At 42.2% G+C, this 17,580-nt stretch overlaps 2 protein-coding genes across 2 annotated transcripts; one reads left to right on the forward strand and one right to left on the reverse strand.

Moving 5' to 3' along the window:
* Positions 1–1,678: 1,678 nt before the first annotated feature.
* On the reverse strand, positions 1,679–3,675 carry LOC100281307 (uncharacterized). The gene is made up of 6 exons (NM_001372496.1): positions 3,249–3,675; positions 2,973–3,084; positions 2,738–2,831; positions 2,474–2,651; positions 2,331–2,400; positions 1,679–2,137 (listed from the first exon to the last, which is right to left on the reverse strand). The coding sequence occupies exons 1-6, from the start codon at positions 3,602–3,604 to the stop codon at positions 1,784–1,786; spliced, it is 1,164 nt and encodes a 387-aa protein (NP_001359425.1). The 5' UTR covers positions 3,605–3,675; the 3' UTR covers positions 1,679–1,783.
* A 1,465-nt stretch (positions 3,676–5,140) lies between these two features.
* Positions 5,141–11,256, forward strand: LOC103635648 (PHD finger protein ALFIN-LIKE 5). Its single transcript, XM_008658054.3, has 5 exons — positions 5,141–5,430; positions 5,529–5,561; positions 6,261–6,489; positions 10,103–10,232; positions 10,564–11,256. The coding sequence occupies exons 1-5, from the start codon at positions 5,328–5,330 to the stop codon at positions 10,837–10,839; spliced, it is 771 nt and encodes a 256-aa protein (XP_008656276.1). The 5' UTR covers positions 5,141–5,327; the 3' UTR covers positions 10,840–11,256.
* Positions 11,257–17,580: the final 6,324 nt, after the last annotated feature.

A 17,580-nucleotide genomic window follows, 5' to 3' on the forward strand; every position in this document is an offset into this window, starting at 1 on the left:
CAACCATAATGGTTGACTCTAAACTCACATTCACACCTATCTAGCGAACAAAACACACATGTCTTTGTGTATTACACTTCATACTCAAATATAAATGGAAGTTGTAGCAACGCACGTGCACTTTGCTAGTTGAATATATATATATGGGAGTAAATATGGTCTTAATGTTGTTACAAAATGTTACATATTATGGAAATACCTAGACTAAAAGCAAGTATAATAAGTGGACTTTATATTGACGTGGAGAAAAGTGAGGAGAAAAAATGTGTTGCAAACTTATAATCAACTTATGTACGAGAACTTAAAAAACAAAAAAAAATAGAAAAGGAAATTAACCCTGTATTAATTATAAAAAACGAACTACAATAAATGACTCGTTAAGTTAAATTTAGACTACTTAATAGCAAAACAACTCTCCAATAGACACTATCTAAGAGCGTCTCTAAGAGACTCTTTATTTTTGACTCTCTATTTGACTCTTTATTTGTCTCTCCATAAATATTAAACTATATATATAACATCTCATTCCAACAGACTCTCCAACATGCAAGTTAACTTGGATAGCGAGAGTCGCTAGCCAAATTTAGCTAGTGAGGGAGTTAATTTAGACTAGTCTGCTGGAGAGCTATTATGCTATTAAGTAGCTAAAATTTTGCTTGACAAGTTATTTAGTTAGTCTCTTGAAGATGCTCTAAGAGCATCTCTAAGGGACTCATCATTTTTTTACTCTTTATTGGACTCTCTATTTACCTTTTCGTAAAGATTACACTCTGTATGTAGCATCTCAATACAATAGACTATCTATCTAGTTTGGCTAGTCAGGTGGCTAACTAAATTTAACTAGTGAGAGAGCTAATTTAGAGAGTCGGATAACTTCGAGTCAGATAGCTAGTCTGTTGTAGAGCTACTTTGTTGTTGAGTAGCCAAATTTTGGTTTGGCGAGCCATTTGGCTAGTCTCTTGGAGATGTTCTAACTTGTCAAGTCATCTGACTCTCCAAATTAGGAAAAAATTGCTATTTTAGCCCTTCTAACGTGGGCTCTATGCTATTATGTGACCCTCTGTCTATGACTTATGGGATCATTTGTGTCTATGATTTGTGGGTCTGGTGGTAAAATAGAGAAGTCCACAACTGAGAGTGACAAAATAGCAAATTTCCCCCAAATTAGTCCCCTCTCTAGCTAAATTTGGCTAGCCACTCCGACTAGCCAAACTAAGGGCATGTTTGAAAGCACCTTTTTTAAAAAAACTGGTTTATAGAAATTGGAGTGGTTTCAAACATATCGGTTAATGACTCAGTTTATAGAAATTGGATTCCCAGTTTCCTAGAGCATTTCCAACAAGAAATCATATATTTGAGTCCTAAAAATTAAAATAGTACCTGATTTAAAATGTTAGGACCATAAAAACATTTACAGCTCCAACGATTGATTCTTATACCATGTTATTTAGAAAATAAAAGATTAGATTTGTGTACTAAATGAGGATATGACTCGAGCATATGGAGTCCTATATTTAGGACCTGATACACCAGGTCCAATTGTTTAATGAATTTTTGTGAAATAGGAACTATGTTAGATTAGAGATGCTCTTAGAAACTAAGAAGTTGGCCACTGCTAGCTAAAAAATAAAAGCCAATTTTTTAAAAACTGAGTTGGTTCTAAACAAAATCTATAAGATTTATAGAATTTATTTTTTATAAAGAGATAACTAGAGAGTTAAAAATGAAGAGTCCAACTAGACTTCAAAGATCCAGTCAGCAATAAGGCGTATTATTATTAGCCTTAGACAACCGTCGTCGTCGTCGTAGTCACCGCGCCGGCGGCGGGCGGCAGGAGCGCTTCAAGCCACGGCAGCAGCCTGTCGTGGACGAGGTCCGGCCGGTCGTCGTGCGGGCAGTGCCCCACGCCCTCCAGCATGTAGAGCGTCACGTTCGGGAGCTCCGACGGCAGCTTCGAGAAGAACTTCCCCACGGGCCCGTCGATCGGGGTGAAGGGGTCCCGGTCACCCCACAGCACCAGCACGGGCAGGTCGGCCAGCCGCGGCATCAGGGCTATCGGGCTTGGCCCCGGCGGGCCGGTCACCGTCGACACGAACGCGTCCAGGGCGCCCTCCGTGTCAGCCGGTCCGCGTATGATCTGCGTGTGCAGTGCATGCACATACTTTCAGAAAAGAAAAAAGCAGATTCGGCCATATATAAACGCGCCACTATGTTCATTTTGAGCTCCGGTATTGTCCTCTGAATTCACAAAGACATGTGAGCCTTGGGACAATACCCGATGTCAGTAAAGGATAAATGGAGTTTCAACTAATTGGAGATAGGTGTCTTGCCTCAACCAATTCATCGTCCACAGCATCTTTGTTCCCATAAACAGAGAGCAAGATGTCCTTCAGATTGTCCCTGTTGCATCCAAACCGTCACAGAACAGCGTCAGCGAGGCCAGGTCAGAGGAGGAGTGTTCAGATCGGCATGCCTGTTTTTCACGCGGTTAAAGAGCGCTGATGCTATCGGCCGCTGTTTCAGCAGGAAGTCGATCAGCCAGAGCAGTGGCAGGAGCAGCTTGATCCGCCAGTCATCGACGATCGCCTTGTTGTTCATGCCACCGGCGCAGTTCAGCAGGACAAGCCCCCGGACGGCTTCTCTGCTGGACTCTGCCCGTCATTAGCAGGAGCAAACTGAATTTCAACGTGGGTACCGAGCTAGTTTGCAGAAAGAGAATTTACAGACAGATTGGAACCTGATGCAGCAATGACGCACGCGAGGCTTCCAACCGAGTTCCCGACAAGCACCGTGGGCCTCCTGACCACCTCCTCCAAGAAATCCAGTATCAGCTGCTTGAGACAACGCATACACCATTGTTTTTTTATTCTTTTCAAAAATCATCAATCTATATTTCTAAACTAAATTTATGAGAGCAATTCAGTTCAAATGTCAGATCAGATATTATATCAGACTGAGAGCACAACACTTGCCTCGGCCCATGTCTCCATCGTGTAAGAAAACCCAGGAGGCTTGTCCGACGCGCCAAACCCCAGCAAATCGATCGCGTAGACGGTATAGGATTCAGACAACACCCCAATGTTCCTACCAAGCGAGTTGATCAATGTTCCCAGCAATGGTTGGCGCATGCAGAGGCACAAGCTCGAGCACATGGCGTGCGTGCACCAACGGTCGCGCGTTGAGCCCAGGTAAGGTTTCATCAGAAGATTATGATCGATCAAGGGGGCGGACGGACAAGGCCGGCTCACCTGCGCCAGTGCGCGACGGAGGCGCCGAAGCCGTGGACGAGCAGTACGGGCGGCCCCTGTCCTCTGGCGAGGTAGTTCACGCGCATCCCTCGCCACGTCCAGGTGGTGCAGCCCCCGCGCAGCTCCTCCAGCGACAACGACGACGCCGTCGTCGCGGCGGGCGAGGCGGCGCTGCTGGCGCCAGTGCTTCCGGCGCGCGTGAGGACGCGGGTCGCGGCTCGGAAGCTGAAACGGCCTTGGGAGGACGGCCGCGCGGCGAGAGGAAGCGACGAGAAACGGTGGCGTCGGCCAAGTGTTGGAGTTCGGGCAGCGACGGAGGAGGGGTGGAGGTGGTGGTGGGCGGCGACCGCTGCCATATCCACCCCCGCTCGGCTCAGTGGTTGTCGCGGGTGTTCTGTTACGTTTGCGCTCTCTTGGCATTTTTCCGCGTCGGTTGCTGTCCGGAGGCGACTGTGAGCTTACAGTTTTTCTACGGTTTAGATTTTTTTCCTCTTCAGTTTCTGTGTTACGAGGGTACGGCCGTACAAACAAAAAAAATGCCCTCAACCTTGTTATTTAAATATTTAATTTATTTTCGAACTAAACCCTAAGAAAGAGAAATAATGAATATTTATTGTCCGCTAGTTTATTTTCGAACCGAACCGCGAGAAATAAAAAAACGGAGGAAGTACTTCGTGATCACTATTTGTCACATGGCTCGTGAGGTTAGTTAAATAATTAGCTACAAACGACGTTTGATACATCGATTTTATGGTTATGTTGATCTCAAATTTATTTTATACTAGTACAATATTAGTCCATCCAAATTATTCGATTAAATGTTAGTACATAATGATTATGTAGTTTAATATCTCGTGCTGATATAGTAAAGACAATAACTTGCTTAGTGTGAAAATTGAAAATTCTATAATCGTTTTGGATTTTATTTTCATTTGTACACTAATGGGGTGTTTGTTTGGTTGTAATATGTCCAAATTATATAATACAACAAATTTTAAACTAACATTTATTTCAAAATTTATTGGATATATAATCTGAACATATTATAATCCCAAACAAATATCCAAGTAATGCCATACAGAAAAGAGCTTACCACACTTATATGTGCAGCACTTCACAGTAAAATCTAATCAATGTTTGCACAACAGTTATAATTTTAACAGAAGAAAGAACAAAAAAGCAAAAGCGTGTTGAGACAATAGAGCAGAAATAAGATGAGGAAAAAATAACATGACGAATAATCCTTATTTCATCAAAATAATGAAGAAAAAATATTTACCTTCACAGCTCTATTAAGAAAAAATATATTTAGGATGATATTTGTGTAAGTTAGAAGTAGCCTAACATTCTCAATATCACCTCTAGAATAGGGTATTATGGTTATGGGCCCTATGTCTATTAGTAACTCATCTGAAGACTTTCTGTACAAACCTTTACCTTGGTTGATGCTAAGAGAGGTTCCCATAACATGGTGTCTTGGAAGTGGTGATCACTATTTTACTTTTCTCATTGGAATCCTTAATGCGTTTTGGCTATGACTTTCCCCCTAATAATATCCTTTGCACATATATTGTCTCTTCGAAAATAAATACATATATCGAGTTTTAATTAATTGAATATTTTTAAGTTTTACTATAAAAATGTATCCAAATAATTTCATAATAAAAATATATTTTAATTTTAATTTAATAATACTAATTTATTATAAATATTAATGTTCTTAATATATTTGATCGAAATTAATAAAAAATTGATTCCTCATAGGATAAAATATGTACTTATTTAAGATTCAGAAAGTAGTTTTTAATGAAAATAAAAAAGTAGTAATTGTTTGCAAACGTTTTGTGTTCTGTTGTTGTTATTTTCTACTTTATCCTGTTCTTTTATGAAACGCCCACTTCATTCCGTGAAATAGAAGTAAAATACAAAATCTCCCCGGAAATGACCACAACTTTCTCTCAAAATAAAACCTCACCCCTCCTTGGTCTGCGGCCCTTTGTCCTGTCTCCTCCCACCCTTGCCTCCGAGTCACCTCCTCCCTTGGTCTCCGCCGTCGCTGCCTCCTTGCCGGAACCCTAAATGGACCCCGGCGCCGGCGCACACTACTCCGTCCGTACCGCGGAGGAGGTTTTCCGCGACTTCCGCGGCCGCCGCGCGGGCATGATCAAGGCCCTCACCAACGGTATGCTACCGTCGCTCGCTCCTTTGTTCCGGATTTCGCCTGCCTATCTGGCGGCTTCGCCGGTTCTAACGTGTTGCTTGGTTTGATGGTTTGCGCAGATGTGGAGAAGTTCTACCAGCTGTGTGACCCCGGTGAGTCCGCTCGATCATCTGTCGTAGGGTTGTGGGCCGCTGTCAGTGACTTGGTTTGGTTGCTAGGGTTAGGGCGTTCGGTCGCCCTGCTTGGTGTCCCGAAGCTAAATTTTACACTATCTGTACTGGAAATGGGAACCTAGTACTGGTCTCCTGTGGTTTCAGTTGACGATGTTAATGGTTTGGAGTGTGGTGACGGGTGAGCGATTGCAATTGTAGGTTGTGCAAAAGGTTGGATGGAATCCTCGAATTCGTGAGGATTTTATTGTTCATGCATTGTTTAGCTTGACTTTTGACTCATGTTTGCCGTTGATACTGCACTGGAAAATGTAGGAATTTATGGGAAGTTCCAGGTTTGGGTGCTGGGATTCTATACTCAAAAGTAGCCAAGGTTGTTGTATCTTTGTTGATTTTTTTTGTTTCTACCATATTCCATAAATGCAATGCAACATAGGATCATGAGTTATGACTCATGACATATCTTAGAGTTAGTTACTTCTTTGTTTTAGTGAAGCCAGTGAACCAATTTTTTGTGCCAATTGTGCCATAGAATTAGTTTAGGAGTCTGATTGCTTCATCTATCTTGTATTTTAGCGCATCCATCTAGCCTTTTCTTTTTAAGCCTAGCACTTGCACTGAGTAAATTACAAGTAATACAAAACATCGGTCCTTTGTATCTACTAATTCGTTTTTTTACAGAAAAGGAAAACTTGTGCCTTTATGGCTACCCCAACGAAACATGGGAAGTAACTTTGCCAGCAGAGGAAGTTCCTCCAGAGATCCCTGAACCAGCTTTGGGTATAAACTTTGCTAGGGATGGCATGAATGAGAAGGATTGGTTAGCGCTAGTTGCTGTCCACAGCGATTCCTGGTTACTAGCAGTTGCATTCTACTTTGCAGCCCGGTTTGGGTTTGACAAAGAGGCCAGGTAACGGTTCCAGGCACCTAATCTTTTCAGTTTCTTTGAAAAAGAAATTCATATATCTATGGTTTTATGTCCTTTATTTGCTTCAAGCCTACATTTTCACAAATTCCTCTACAAGTTAGTATTGACCAACATATATGGAAGACTTGCAAAAAGGAATTCATCATCACTACTTGTGATTTCCACCTGATTGAAAAAACATTGTGATTTCTCCTTTGTCAAGGATCAGTTGGATTATTGTATTTAGTGTTTGCTTGTGCATAATCAAACATCAGAGTTGATTTGAATGTGGCTTTCAGATCCATTTGTACTGTTTGGATTACAAAAGAATTGGCAACACAGATTAGGATTCAAATCAATTGGCAATTCAGTATTATTTGCCAGCATATTTTTTTGAGTCGTAAACTAACATGTTTAGGACAATGCTTAACATAGGCTGTGATACTGCAATGAATATCATTGTTAGCACTTCGGCAGCTCCAAAAACTGACGTGTGCACCATGAGAAGGCTTAGGAATTTGCGGTTAAATTTCACACATGCTCATGGCTTCGCTTCGGTACATTTGGGGAAAAGGCCTTCCGGAGACAGACTAGCTAGCATATGGCGGAGGATGATGGTATGGGACTATGGGTGGCGGCCAGGAGAACTCATCCATTGCCTCTTGCAGTGAGAAAGAAACAGCTTGGCGAATTAGGAAGATGCATAGTCAGATCTGAAGCCATGTAACGAGGTGAAATCAGTGGAATGGTCGCGGGAAGGACTAGGCAGAGACGCACGACAATGAGCTGAGAGATAGTAGTGAGCTCCAACCAGGGTGCACATAAGAAAATGTAGGCCTGATTTTACGCCTGTTTGGCAGGTCTTCTTTCGGCTCTACCTCCTCTGGAGGAGCCAGAGCTAGTGAAGCCAGTTTTCAGCCTTCACTGGCTCCTATTTCATTCTGGAAGCAACACCGGCCTTGAGGGTGGGCGGACGGGGCGACCGCACAGGGCCCCTCATCTTCGAGGGCCCCCACCCATATGACGTCATATATACATGTAAACAAATACGAAATACATTTGGTTAATTCTCAACTAATTAGTCCTACTCGTACGAGAGGTAGAGTTCGTGAGCCTAGCAAGGGCGCAAGAGGCGAGATGCCTGAGACAACAACGCAAGATAGCATGGTGTGAGTGATCATGAGCCTAAATTTAATCCATCTCCTACTAAAAATGGTAATATCGAAGGGCAACCAAATTTTAAGTGTTTATATTGATATGAATATTTTAAAATGTTTCTTAAGTACTTATATCAGTATTTTTATACATTAAAAATAATTATGTAGGCCTCTATTTAAATCTTGCCCCGGGCATCTAAGATCTCAGGGCCGCCACTGTCTGGAAGGCAGAAAAAATAGCTCCTTGCTACAGTCAGAATATTCCCTACAAGCTGGAGCTGAGAAGCCCTCTCAAACAGGGCCTTAGTAGACCACCTTAAGTGATCTCCTTGTTTCAGTGGCCTCTCCTTATAGCATGTTTAGTTCACGGAATGGCACCAGGAGGGGTCATCCGAACCTCGATGGGTTGTTTGGTTTGGCAAGGGGAACCAACACATCCGCCATGAGATCGCACCCTCTGCCAGTATATTCACGGCATCTACTCGTTTCTCTTGAAATAGTTGGCCGAACACATGCCGGACGCACTGATGTCAGACAGGGTCATTCCCCAAACCAAACAGCCTATTAATCTCCCAGCACATCTCTTTTGCTTAAAAGATCTTGTATTGGAATCTTGGCAGGGTCGTGCAACCCACTCAGTCCACCCATCCTAGGTGCAGCCTAGCTGAACGACTAGAAATATTTTTATATGGACTGCGTCGAGACATGCTGGCCCCCAGATCAGTTGAAGCGCTCTATAACAAAGCGTTACCGTCTTCCCCTCGCAAACTTTCACTCTTCTCGAAGTCACCTTCACTCAACCAGTCAAGCCAAAGCCTAGAATCGATCTGACCATTTTCCTCTTCTAAAATCCAGTTGTATACATCTAAAAACAGGCATCATAGATCTGGCTTTGGATTAGTTCCTGGAGTCACACCAACAGGCTGCCAAATTAGGTGGTTGCACATGGTGTCTCATAAGTCTTTGGAGCTAGGAACCACGATAGTTGAGTGCTACTGCCCACATTGCAGGTGGGGCAGCGACTGACCAGGCTCGTAGCGTGATGGTCAGGAGGCCTCACACTTTGGCTAAAAGGTGGAGCTCTTTCAATCCTCTTCTTGTGGAATCGCTTCATGTTATCTGCTAGTGCTGTGAGTTCTTATAAATTTCAAAACTTAACCTTATGTATGTTTGTACGGATATGGGATGGGCTATATAAACATTTGGCAGTGCTAATTTAGCTATTAAATTGACACAGAGGTAATGTACTGACTTTGTGGCATTCTAGGGGAAGAAATGTCTCGCTAATTTAGATCCACCGTTGGAGCTAAATGTAGACAAGGATTGAGTTCTGGGTTTGACTCATTGTCTAGCATTACTTGTAGCTGCACTGTGCACTCTTCACGATACTTTAATGACATAAAACTTATAGTTGAAAGTTTGTTGCTAGCTATTTTTAAAATTTAAACCATCATCTGTAAAGAAAGGGAGGAGACTCTTGGTTGAAATGAAGCTATTCCCTTACTGAAATCTTGCAAGTAACAAGTACTGTAGAAAGTGTATATTTCTGGGTTTGCTGCTCTTTGGTGGTTGCTTTCCTTTAGAATGCATATTCGTGATGTCTCCTTACTCAACATCTTGGTTCTTTAGCTTCACTTTGTTGTGAACTATTGCAGATGGTTTTATAATTGAGCAACATGCTAGTTGGCAAACAGGAAAGTGTCTCAAACTGCTTGATGAATATTCGATGAGTCTCGTTTCGACTGAAAACACTAGGCGTCACATATCGGTTTTTCCAAGATCTTGATGAAGACTTAGTAGCAAATGACTGAAAGTAACTTAAACTTTATGCATCTATAGAAAAGAGACAGAATAAATGTAAAGATGATTGGAATGTTCTCCATTTAATTTGTTACATTGTACATGCAACACATTTTCACTATTCATTATTTTTTAAGTTCCCTGCTCAACTCCAAGTATTATTGTTTTGGTCATAATCTTAGACCTCTTTCTTATTGTTCTTCATTCTTCTTGTGAACCCTTTGCTTTAGTTATAGAGAATCTGTTTTGTTAGAGTCTTAGAGAAGCTAATAATTGACCACATGAACAACTGTAGCTAGTTATCTACTGGGTGGATTGGTAGATTGACCAGAATGGATGTCTACCTTTCTGCACTACTACAATGGATGTGTTGGTTATTACATGACTTCAGGAAAATACATGGATGCGGAAATACACTAGGGCCGACGTGTAGAAGTAACCGACTGATAGAAAAAGGAATCTGATGGGTTTTTTCTTATGGGGTGGCTTACAAGGATTTGGTCAAGCTAAGGCTTCAGTGAACAACTAAAACATTAATTTTAGTGGATTCCAATACTGCTATTTTCACCAGTATTCAGATTACTATTTTTGCATGGATTAAACAGGTTTATGCTTCAATGGATGTTTGAAAATGTGTGGTTTGATTTTATCTTTAACAGACGGCGGCTCTTCAACATGATAAATAACTTGCCCACGATATTTGAAGTAGTGACTGGGGTTGCAAATAAACAAAACAAGGAGAAGGGCCCCAATAGTACCAGCAAAAGCAACAAAACAAGTTCAAAAATGGTAAGTTTAGACACTTATCATGATGAGGACATATCTGGTGCACATGGAAGATTGGTGCACATGGTGCACACATTAAATAATTACCACTCATTTTAGATCTAACGTCTCTAATTGATCATTCAATTTACAAATAACACTTTCCACCACTACACACCATCACGTTGGAGGGTGTCCTTAGCAGAATATACCAAACAACTAGAGACGTTAGATCTAAAATGAGTGGTGATTATTTAATATGTGCACTATGTGCACCAATCTTCCATGTGCAACAGATATGTTCTCTATCATGATACCCTTCAGTATTTTCATCACTGATGATTTTCTGTTTCAGACATCAAGACCCGAGTCTCATTCCAAGGCGACAAAAGTGGCAGTGCCCCCTAAGGATGACGATGATGAGAGCGGTGAAGAATATGAAGAGGAAGAGCGTGATAACACCTTATGTGGATCATGTGGAACAAATGACGGCAAGGACGAATTCTGGATCTGTTGTGATAGTTGTGAGCGGTGGTACCATGGGAAGTGTGTCAAGATCACTCCTGCACGTGCTGAGCACATCAAGCACTACAAATGCCCAGATTGCAACAACAAGAGGGCAAGAGCCTAGCGTCAAGCCCTGGTGTGACCCTGGAGTGAAGTAAGCGTCAAATCATTGATGTCTGCAGATATATGCCTACTTGTCTAGCTTGTAGACTTGCTTTTCATTTCGCATGAACGCTATTGATTCACTCGGTTGCCCTCTGCAGCTCATATTGCTCGGGCTTAATTGTGTTTAATGTTTTATAAGCGGTTGTTGTTGTAGTACCAGGCAGTCTTGCAGACATGTGATAGACGTTTTTGGACTCGGCTTAACTGACCGTTCTACATTGCTAGTCTAGTACTCTAGTTTCAGTTGATCGTTGCCATTTGACTTTTCACAATGGCATAGGTGTTTCGATTTTTGACTGACCATGTTTAGGTTTTAATCCTCAAACCTTTGATCGATTGCTTTGTTCAAAGCCAATATATGTCAAAATTATACTTCTGCAATTTTGTTTAATCACTGGACAGGATATTTAAGATTTTGTGAGCTAAGAATAAGAGCAACTAAAAACTTTTTATACCTCCTGCTGTACGGTACAAATAGAGATTTGATTAAAAGAATCCCCTTTAGTAACACTTTTTAGGTACTCTCTTCAATATCTTTTAGAGGCACATTATATCTAGATTTATCTTGTTCTTCATTAATATTGCATCTTAAAAGAGTGTCTTGCAATCTTCTCAACTGGCTTTGCAACTCCTGCTCTTCATTGTTTTCAATCAGTTGAGGAAACTTATCCTTTGGAGGCACATCCCACACATTTATCATGCCAGAGTCTTGTATATTTGCCATTTTTAATCACCATACTCTTGCCATTCATATAAATTTGTTTGACTTTCAGAAGATTATTCCATACAGGTGAATCTTATTGTTTTTCTTAAGCTGTACTTTACCTCTGTTTTAAATACTTCTTTCTGACAATTTCCTGTCAGATTTCAGTGTCATTTTCAATCTTCCACCGCCATTTGCAAAGAGGACTAATGTTCATTCTTTTCAAATCTTTGATCCTCAGACCCCCTTCTCAAAGGTGTAAAGATGTTAAGCAGGGGGGCCTATTATCCCTAGTCTTGTTTAATTTTGTTGATGACTGGCTTGACTAGAATGGTTGTCAAGGCACAACATAATGGTTTCAAAATCATTTTTTTCTCTGGCATGGTTGTCAAGACCCATTATCCTTAGTCTTGTTTCATAATGGTTTCAGGGCTGATAGAACATATTATACTCAGAGGGGTAGCTATACTTCAATATGCTGATGACACCATTATTTGTGTAAAGCATGATTTGGAGAGAGCAAGGGATATGAAGTTTCTGTTGTACTTATATGAAATGTTGGTAGGCTTAAAAATCAATTTTAATAGAAGTGAAATTGTGGTGGTAAATGATAGAAATTGGGGTCAGATATATGCTGAAATGTTTGACTGCCAAATTGGTTACTTCCCAATCAAGTACTTGGGGTAACCTGTGAGACAGGATGCATTTGAATGATTGGCTTTCACTAATTGATAAAAAAGGGTGAAAATGGTCGGGACCCGTTCCACTCCAATTTTTATATTGACCTGTTTGAATTCATATTATGGGCATTACGGATGAAAACGGTTATATGTTTTTCCGACTATTTTTGTTTTCCTCGGTTTTAATCGGGATATACCGTTTTTATCCTTATATAATATCATGTTTTAATTAATAAATGAACAAATCATAGACGACTATATCATATCACAAAAACTAACCTATAATTGATTATTTTCTTTAGTACTAAATATATTATAGCATATTGTTAATATGTCTAGATGAAATGTTTCAATTAACCGTAATACTATATTTATATATTTTATGTGGTGATGTTTTCGTTTTTTTAATTTGTTTAGTCAGTTTTGATTCGTTTTTGTCATCCCTCATTTTCGAAATAAAATATGAAAAAAAAAACTGGGAAGAGATTATCCGGATCGATCCCGTTTCGTTTTGATCGCTTATGACTAATTTGGAAGTAGATATAAACTCAGGGAGAGAACCTCTAATAAAAAAACTAAGCCTTATTCAAATGATGGCTGGAGCGGACGTTGGTCGCCTCGTCGGCGTGAGCGTGCCCGTAGCCAGGTTTGTTTAGCTCGAGAACTGCAGGTAGGACTGGAAAAAAAAAACTCGTCGTGAGCCTTGGATGATGTGAAAGTAAACTGGTAAAGTGAAAATGAGAACCGTGTTCTTTATTCAAACAGGTCTAGAAGAGATGTGGTATGATTTCCTCGTATCAGGTGCAACAGAGATATGGTATGATACGCAGTTGGACGAAGTTGAATAAGATCAGCAGCGTGTACAACGGCATGACCCTAACAGAATGTAGGTAAATTGTATTCATGAAGTAAAGGTCTTGCGATAAGTTTGATCCTTTTAATAAGAGATTCAGCTAAACCATTTTGAGTATGTACATAAGGCACAGAATGTTCAATGTGTATTCCTTGGGCCATACAATAATCATTGAATGCTCTAGAAGAGAATCCAGCCGCATTATCTAGGCGGATTTTCTGGATTTGATGTTAAGGATAATGTGCTTTCAATCGAATGACTTGTGTCATGATTTTAGCAAAAGCATGGTTACGTGTAGACAGAAGGCACACGTGTGACCATCGTGTAGATGCGTCAATTAATACCATGAAGTATCTGAACGGTCCAGATAATGGTTGTATGGGTCCACAAATGTCACCTTGAATTCGTTCAAGGAACTTGAGTGGTTCATCATGAATCTTAGAGGAGATGGTCTTAAGATTAGCTTTCCCGTTGCACATGATGTACATAAAAAACATATGGTTTAGGGAATTTAGCAGACTTTAAATCATGACCGATGCAATTACCTGTGATTTTCTGCATCATCCCTATTCCAGGGTGACCAAGACGTGCATGCCAGGTCTTGAATGAATCAACATTCTGAAAAATCACTTTGTACGTAACATGAGGTACTCGTTTTATGTATGTGTGGTACAATCCGGATGGAAGTGAAGGTATTCTTTCCAGAATGCTAGCGCCATATTCAGAAGGTTTGGAAATGAGGAGAAATTCCTCATTATTTTCTGTATGAGTAGAAATATGTAAACCACTTTTCCGAACATCTCGAAAACTCAGAAGGGTACGAGTTGAATTGGGATACAATAAAGCATCCTCGATAGTGACTTGTGTACCCATAGGAAGCATAATAGTCGCTCGTCTAGAGCCAACTATTTTCGCATCGCGCCCAGCGATTGTCAAAACATTTCCTGACCTCTTTGTGAGAGTTTGGAAATATTTTGTTTCCCGAAGAATAGAGTTGGTGGTACCACTGTCTACAAGGCATAATTCTTCCTCCATTGGATTGACTTCCGCATAATCTATATAATCAAGAATTGCAAGAACTCAATTAATTATACATATAAGTACATACATAATTATACAGTAGAGTATGGAGTATACACACAAATACCAATGTCTAGGTACTTATTACAACACACTTGTTGCACACACTCATAGACTACAAATAGATGGTATCTGGTGGAGCATAAGGATCCTAGTTGAGGTATCCAAACACATCACTCGAAACATATTCGATGATGGCATTGTCCAAGTCCATGTAATCGGTGTCGGTCAGAAGCGGAGGATTGGTCGTGCTTGGTTCCATTGTAGCCATGCTTGAGCAACCAGCTCCATCCTTCAAGTTAGGTGGGGAGGTGAAGTGAGCTTCATATCCCTGTCCTTCAGTATTTTTGCCCTTAAGAGATTGCTGGTACAGTTCCACTAAATGTCGAGGAATGCGACACTTTTTAGTAGGATGGTTGAAGCATCCACACTTCTTACACTTCTCTTGCTTGGAAGTGGGGGTGTCTTTCCTCGGAGCCTTTGTATTTTGTTTATTCGGACGCTTGTTGCCTTTGCGCTTCTTTGAATTATCAGACTTCTTGGGATGGTTTTGGGGTCATCCCCTTTCTTCTCATTCTTCACAGCATGATGTATTTCAGGCATAGGAGCAGCTCCAACACGACGTTGCTTATGATTTTTCATTGTAAGCTCATCATGCTTTTCTGCCTGAAGTAGATCATGTATGAGTTCAGAGTAAGTCTGATAATTGCGAGCACGATACTGATGCTGCAGGACCCTATTAGATGGAATCATAGTTTGAAGTGTTTTTCAATCTTATCTGCATCTGATGGTTCCTTGCCGTAGAAACGCAAGCGAGCATAGATCTTATGAACAGCATGGTTGTAATCACCAATAGACTTATAGTCTTGCAGACGAATATGGGTCCATTCATGATTCGCCTCTAGTAAGATTACAACCTTTTGCTGCTCATATATGTTTTTAAGAGATAACCATAATACATTTGTGTGACACCCCAGGTGTCAGTTTCGTGTTACGCCGGGAGATTTATCCTAATCTCGTATGCTCAGTGATATTTTCTATTTCTCGATCACGTTTATCTCCATTTATCAAGTTACTTGTGAAGGTTTCACCGATTTCTGATTTTACTCGATCTCCAGCAGGCCAAATTTGGAGCCTGTTAAAAACTTCTATTCTCGACGAATGCAAACTCGATAATCAATCTCAAATTATAAATCTCATCTGGAGCTCTTTAAATCAAACTCTCGACGACTGTTATCTGATCTGAGCCCGAATCTAAATTCCTCGAACTTCGATCGATGTCCGACTATTTTATCCGAGTCCGTACTCTTAAACGGAATACTCAGTATGTCGCCCTCTAATTAATTCTTACTCGACTCAGCCTAGTATCTTTGTATCTAAACCGAATTCAAAACTCACTCCGACAGCGATTTTAAAATGTCACGATTCGCTTTCTCCGACTAAAATTCAAAGCCGATCAGAAATCTGAGAGAAACATTTATTCCTAAAATAGTGCGCGAGGAATTATTTCCGAGCGAAATCAAATCCAACTCTCGGCCGAGTTAATCGCGCAACCTTCCGTCCGTCCGAACTCTTTTCGCTCTGTTTCTCAGTAGCGACGAATTCCGCAGGAACATTTTAGTCCGGAAAATATTTAGCGCGACCCAATTTAGTGTTTTGGGCCAAATCCAGTCCAGCCCATTTGGCCCATAAGAAACCCTACCCTAATTTCTCCTCTATAAATATGGGCTTCCCTCCCTTGCATTCTGAAAATTTTCCATTTTCCACCCCAGCCGCCAACACCCTTCTCTTCCTCCTCTACCATTTTCCAGTCGTGGGCTCCTTCAAGCACGTAGAGCTGGAGCTCCTTCCCCAGCGCGCAAGGGGCTTCCATGGCCGGGCGTTCCTTCCCTCCAGCGCGCCGAAGCTCTTCCTGTGGCGTCCTCTGCCTTTCTTCTTCCCTGCTTCACGGCAGCAAGGCCACCAGCAGGCTCCCTGCTCCCCGCGCCCCCAGCCATGGCATCCTTCACTCCCCTACTGTTTTTCTCCCAGGGCGCAGCAGCAAATCCCATGCAGCGGCTCCATGGCCGAGCGCCCTGCCCGGTGCTCCAGCCGGCCTCCTCTGCCCCTGCCATTTTCCATAGGAGCCGAGCTCCTACCTGCAGCAGGCACCCCTGCTCTTTCCTGTCCACGACCAGGGAGCTTCAGCTGGCGTGAAACTTCACTTGCGCACGGCGGCCAGCACCCTCTCCTTGGGCTCCAACAGCTTGGATGCCGAACCCCTTTCTTCCTTCCCCTGGCCGAGCTCGAGCTTCCCATGGCGCCATTCCTCCCTCTCTCTGTTGTACATAGCGCCGAGCAGCAACTCCATTTTCCCTGGCCGCACCCAAGGTCGGCGACCAGCCTCCCCTTCCCTGTTCTTGCCGTGGCCGAGCCACCACTTCCCCAGCCGTAGCCCTCTCCCCCTCCATTGTTTCAGCGCCTAAAACAAACCCCTGGCCGCCATCCACACTTGTGCTCGGCCCTCCCCGTGCGGCGTCTACCGATCTGCGCAGCAGTGCCGATCCGCAGCAGGGAGCCCCCTCCTCGCTGTTCTCCGTGGTGCCCGCCGGCTGTTCGTAAAAATGTGCAGCAAGCCGCATGCTGCCGGCTCGCTGTTTCGTGAAGCCCGGTTGACAGCACGCCGTGACGCTCGCCGGGCGTTTGCTGTTTTTGGCGCAGACCCGCTCGCGACGTCGTCGACCCTCGGTGAGACATCCCGCTACCCTTGCTGTTTTTGTATCCATGGTGTCGACGATATGCCAAGCCCCTAAACTCGTGTATTATCGCAGCCACCGTCAAAGTCACGCTCCGCGCTTGGCCGTTCGACGAAATGCCAAGCCTTGTGGACAACCCATGTGACTAGCCTCGATTCGTCCAGGTTGTTCACTTGGTATTTTGTGGATTAATCTGTTTAAGCTTTGGTCTATGTTGTGCATGTGTAAGAAAATGTATTTGTATGGATTGAAGTTCGTGGCGAAAGAAAAAGAAGTATAAAAGGACTCGAACGTTTTTATATTTCGATAGGAATATATGCGATGTATTGTTGAGGTGTGCGATTTGTAGTTTGTCTAATTACGTTTTGGGTCGATGTGGTGTATAGTGGTGTTTGATTAGATGTGGGCATAAAATGTTTGGATTATATGCCGTGGCAAGGTCGCATTCACGTTTTGGTAAACACGCGTGTCGTGCTCGTTTTATGTGATGAGTAAGTTTGGAAATATATGTGATGTGAGGATTGAATTAGTGCACATATGTGTGTGGTGTCGTGGTGTATTTTAGTAGTGGTGGCGTAAGATATTTGTTTGAGGTGTGCGGGTATATGCCGTAATATGGTTATACTCGTAACAAAGAAATATGTATGTC

The sequence above is a fragment of the Zea mays genome, chromosome 8, assembly GCF_902167145.1.
Source record: "Zea mays cultivar B73 chromosome 8, Zm-B73-REFERENCE-NAM-5.0, whole genome shotgun sequence".
Lineage (NCBI taxonomy): Eukaryota > Viridiplantae > Streptophyta > Magnoliopsida > Poales > Poaceae > Zea > Zea mays.

Bases quoted from the DNA above. Each gene is read 5' to 3' on its own strand.
- LOC103635648 (XM_008658054.3), top strand. From the start codon at position 5,328: ATGGACCCCGGCGCCGGCGCACACTACTCCGTCCGTACCGCGGAGGAG. The intron at 5,562-6,260 runs GTGAGTCCGCTC...GTTTTTTTACAG, and splicing joins CTACCAGCTGTGTGACCCCG to AAAAGGAAAACTTGTGCCTT. The intron at 10,233-10,563 runs GTAAGTTTAGAC...TTTCTGTTTCAG, and splicing joins ACAAAACAAGTTCAAAAATG to ACATCAAGACCCGAGTCTCA.
- LOC100281307 (NM_001372496.1), bottom strand. From the start codon at position 3,604: ATGGCAGCGGTCGCCGCCCACCACCACCTCCACCCCTCCTCCGTCGCT. The intron at 2,652-2,737 runs GTTCCAATCTGT...AATGACGGGCAG, and splicing joins GTGCGTCATTGCTGCATCAG to AGTCCAGCAGAGAAGCCGTC. The intron at 2,138-2,330 runs GCAAGACACCTA...CTGCACACGCAG, and splicing joins TGGACGATGAATTGGTTGAG to ATCATACGCGGACCGGCTGA.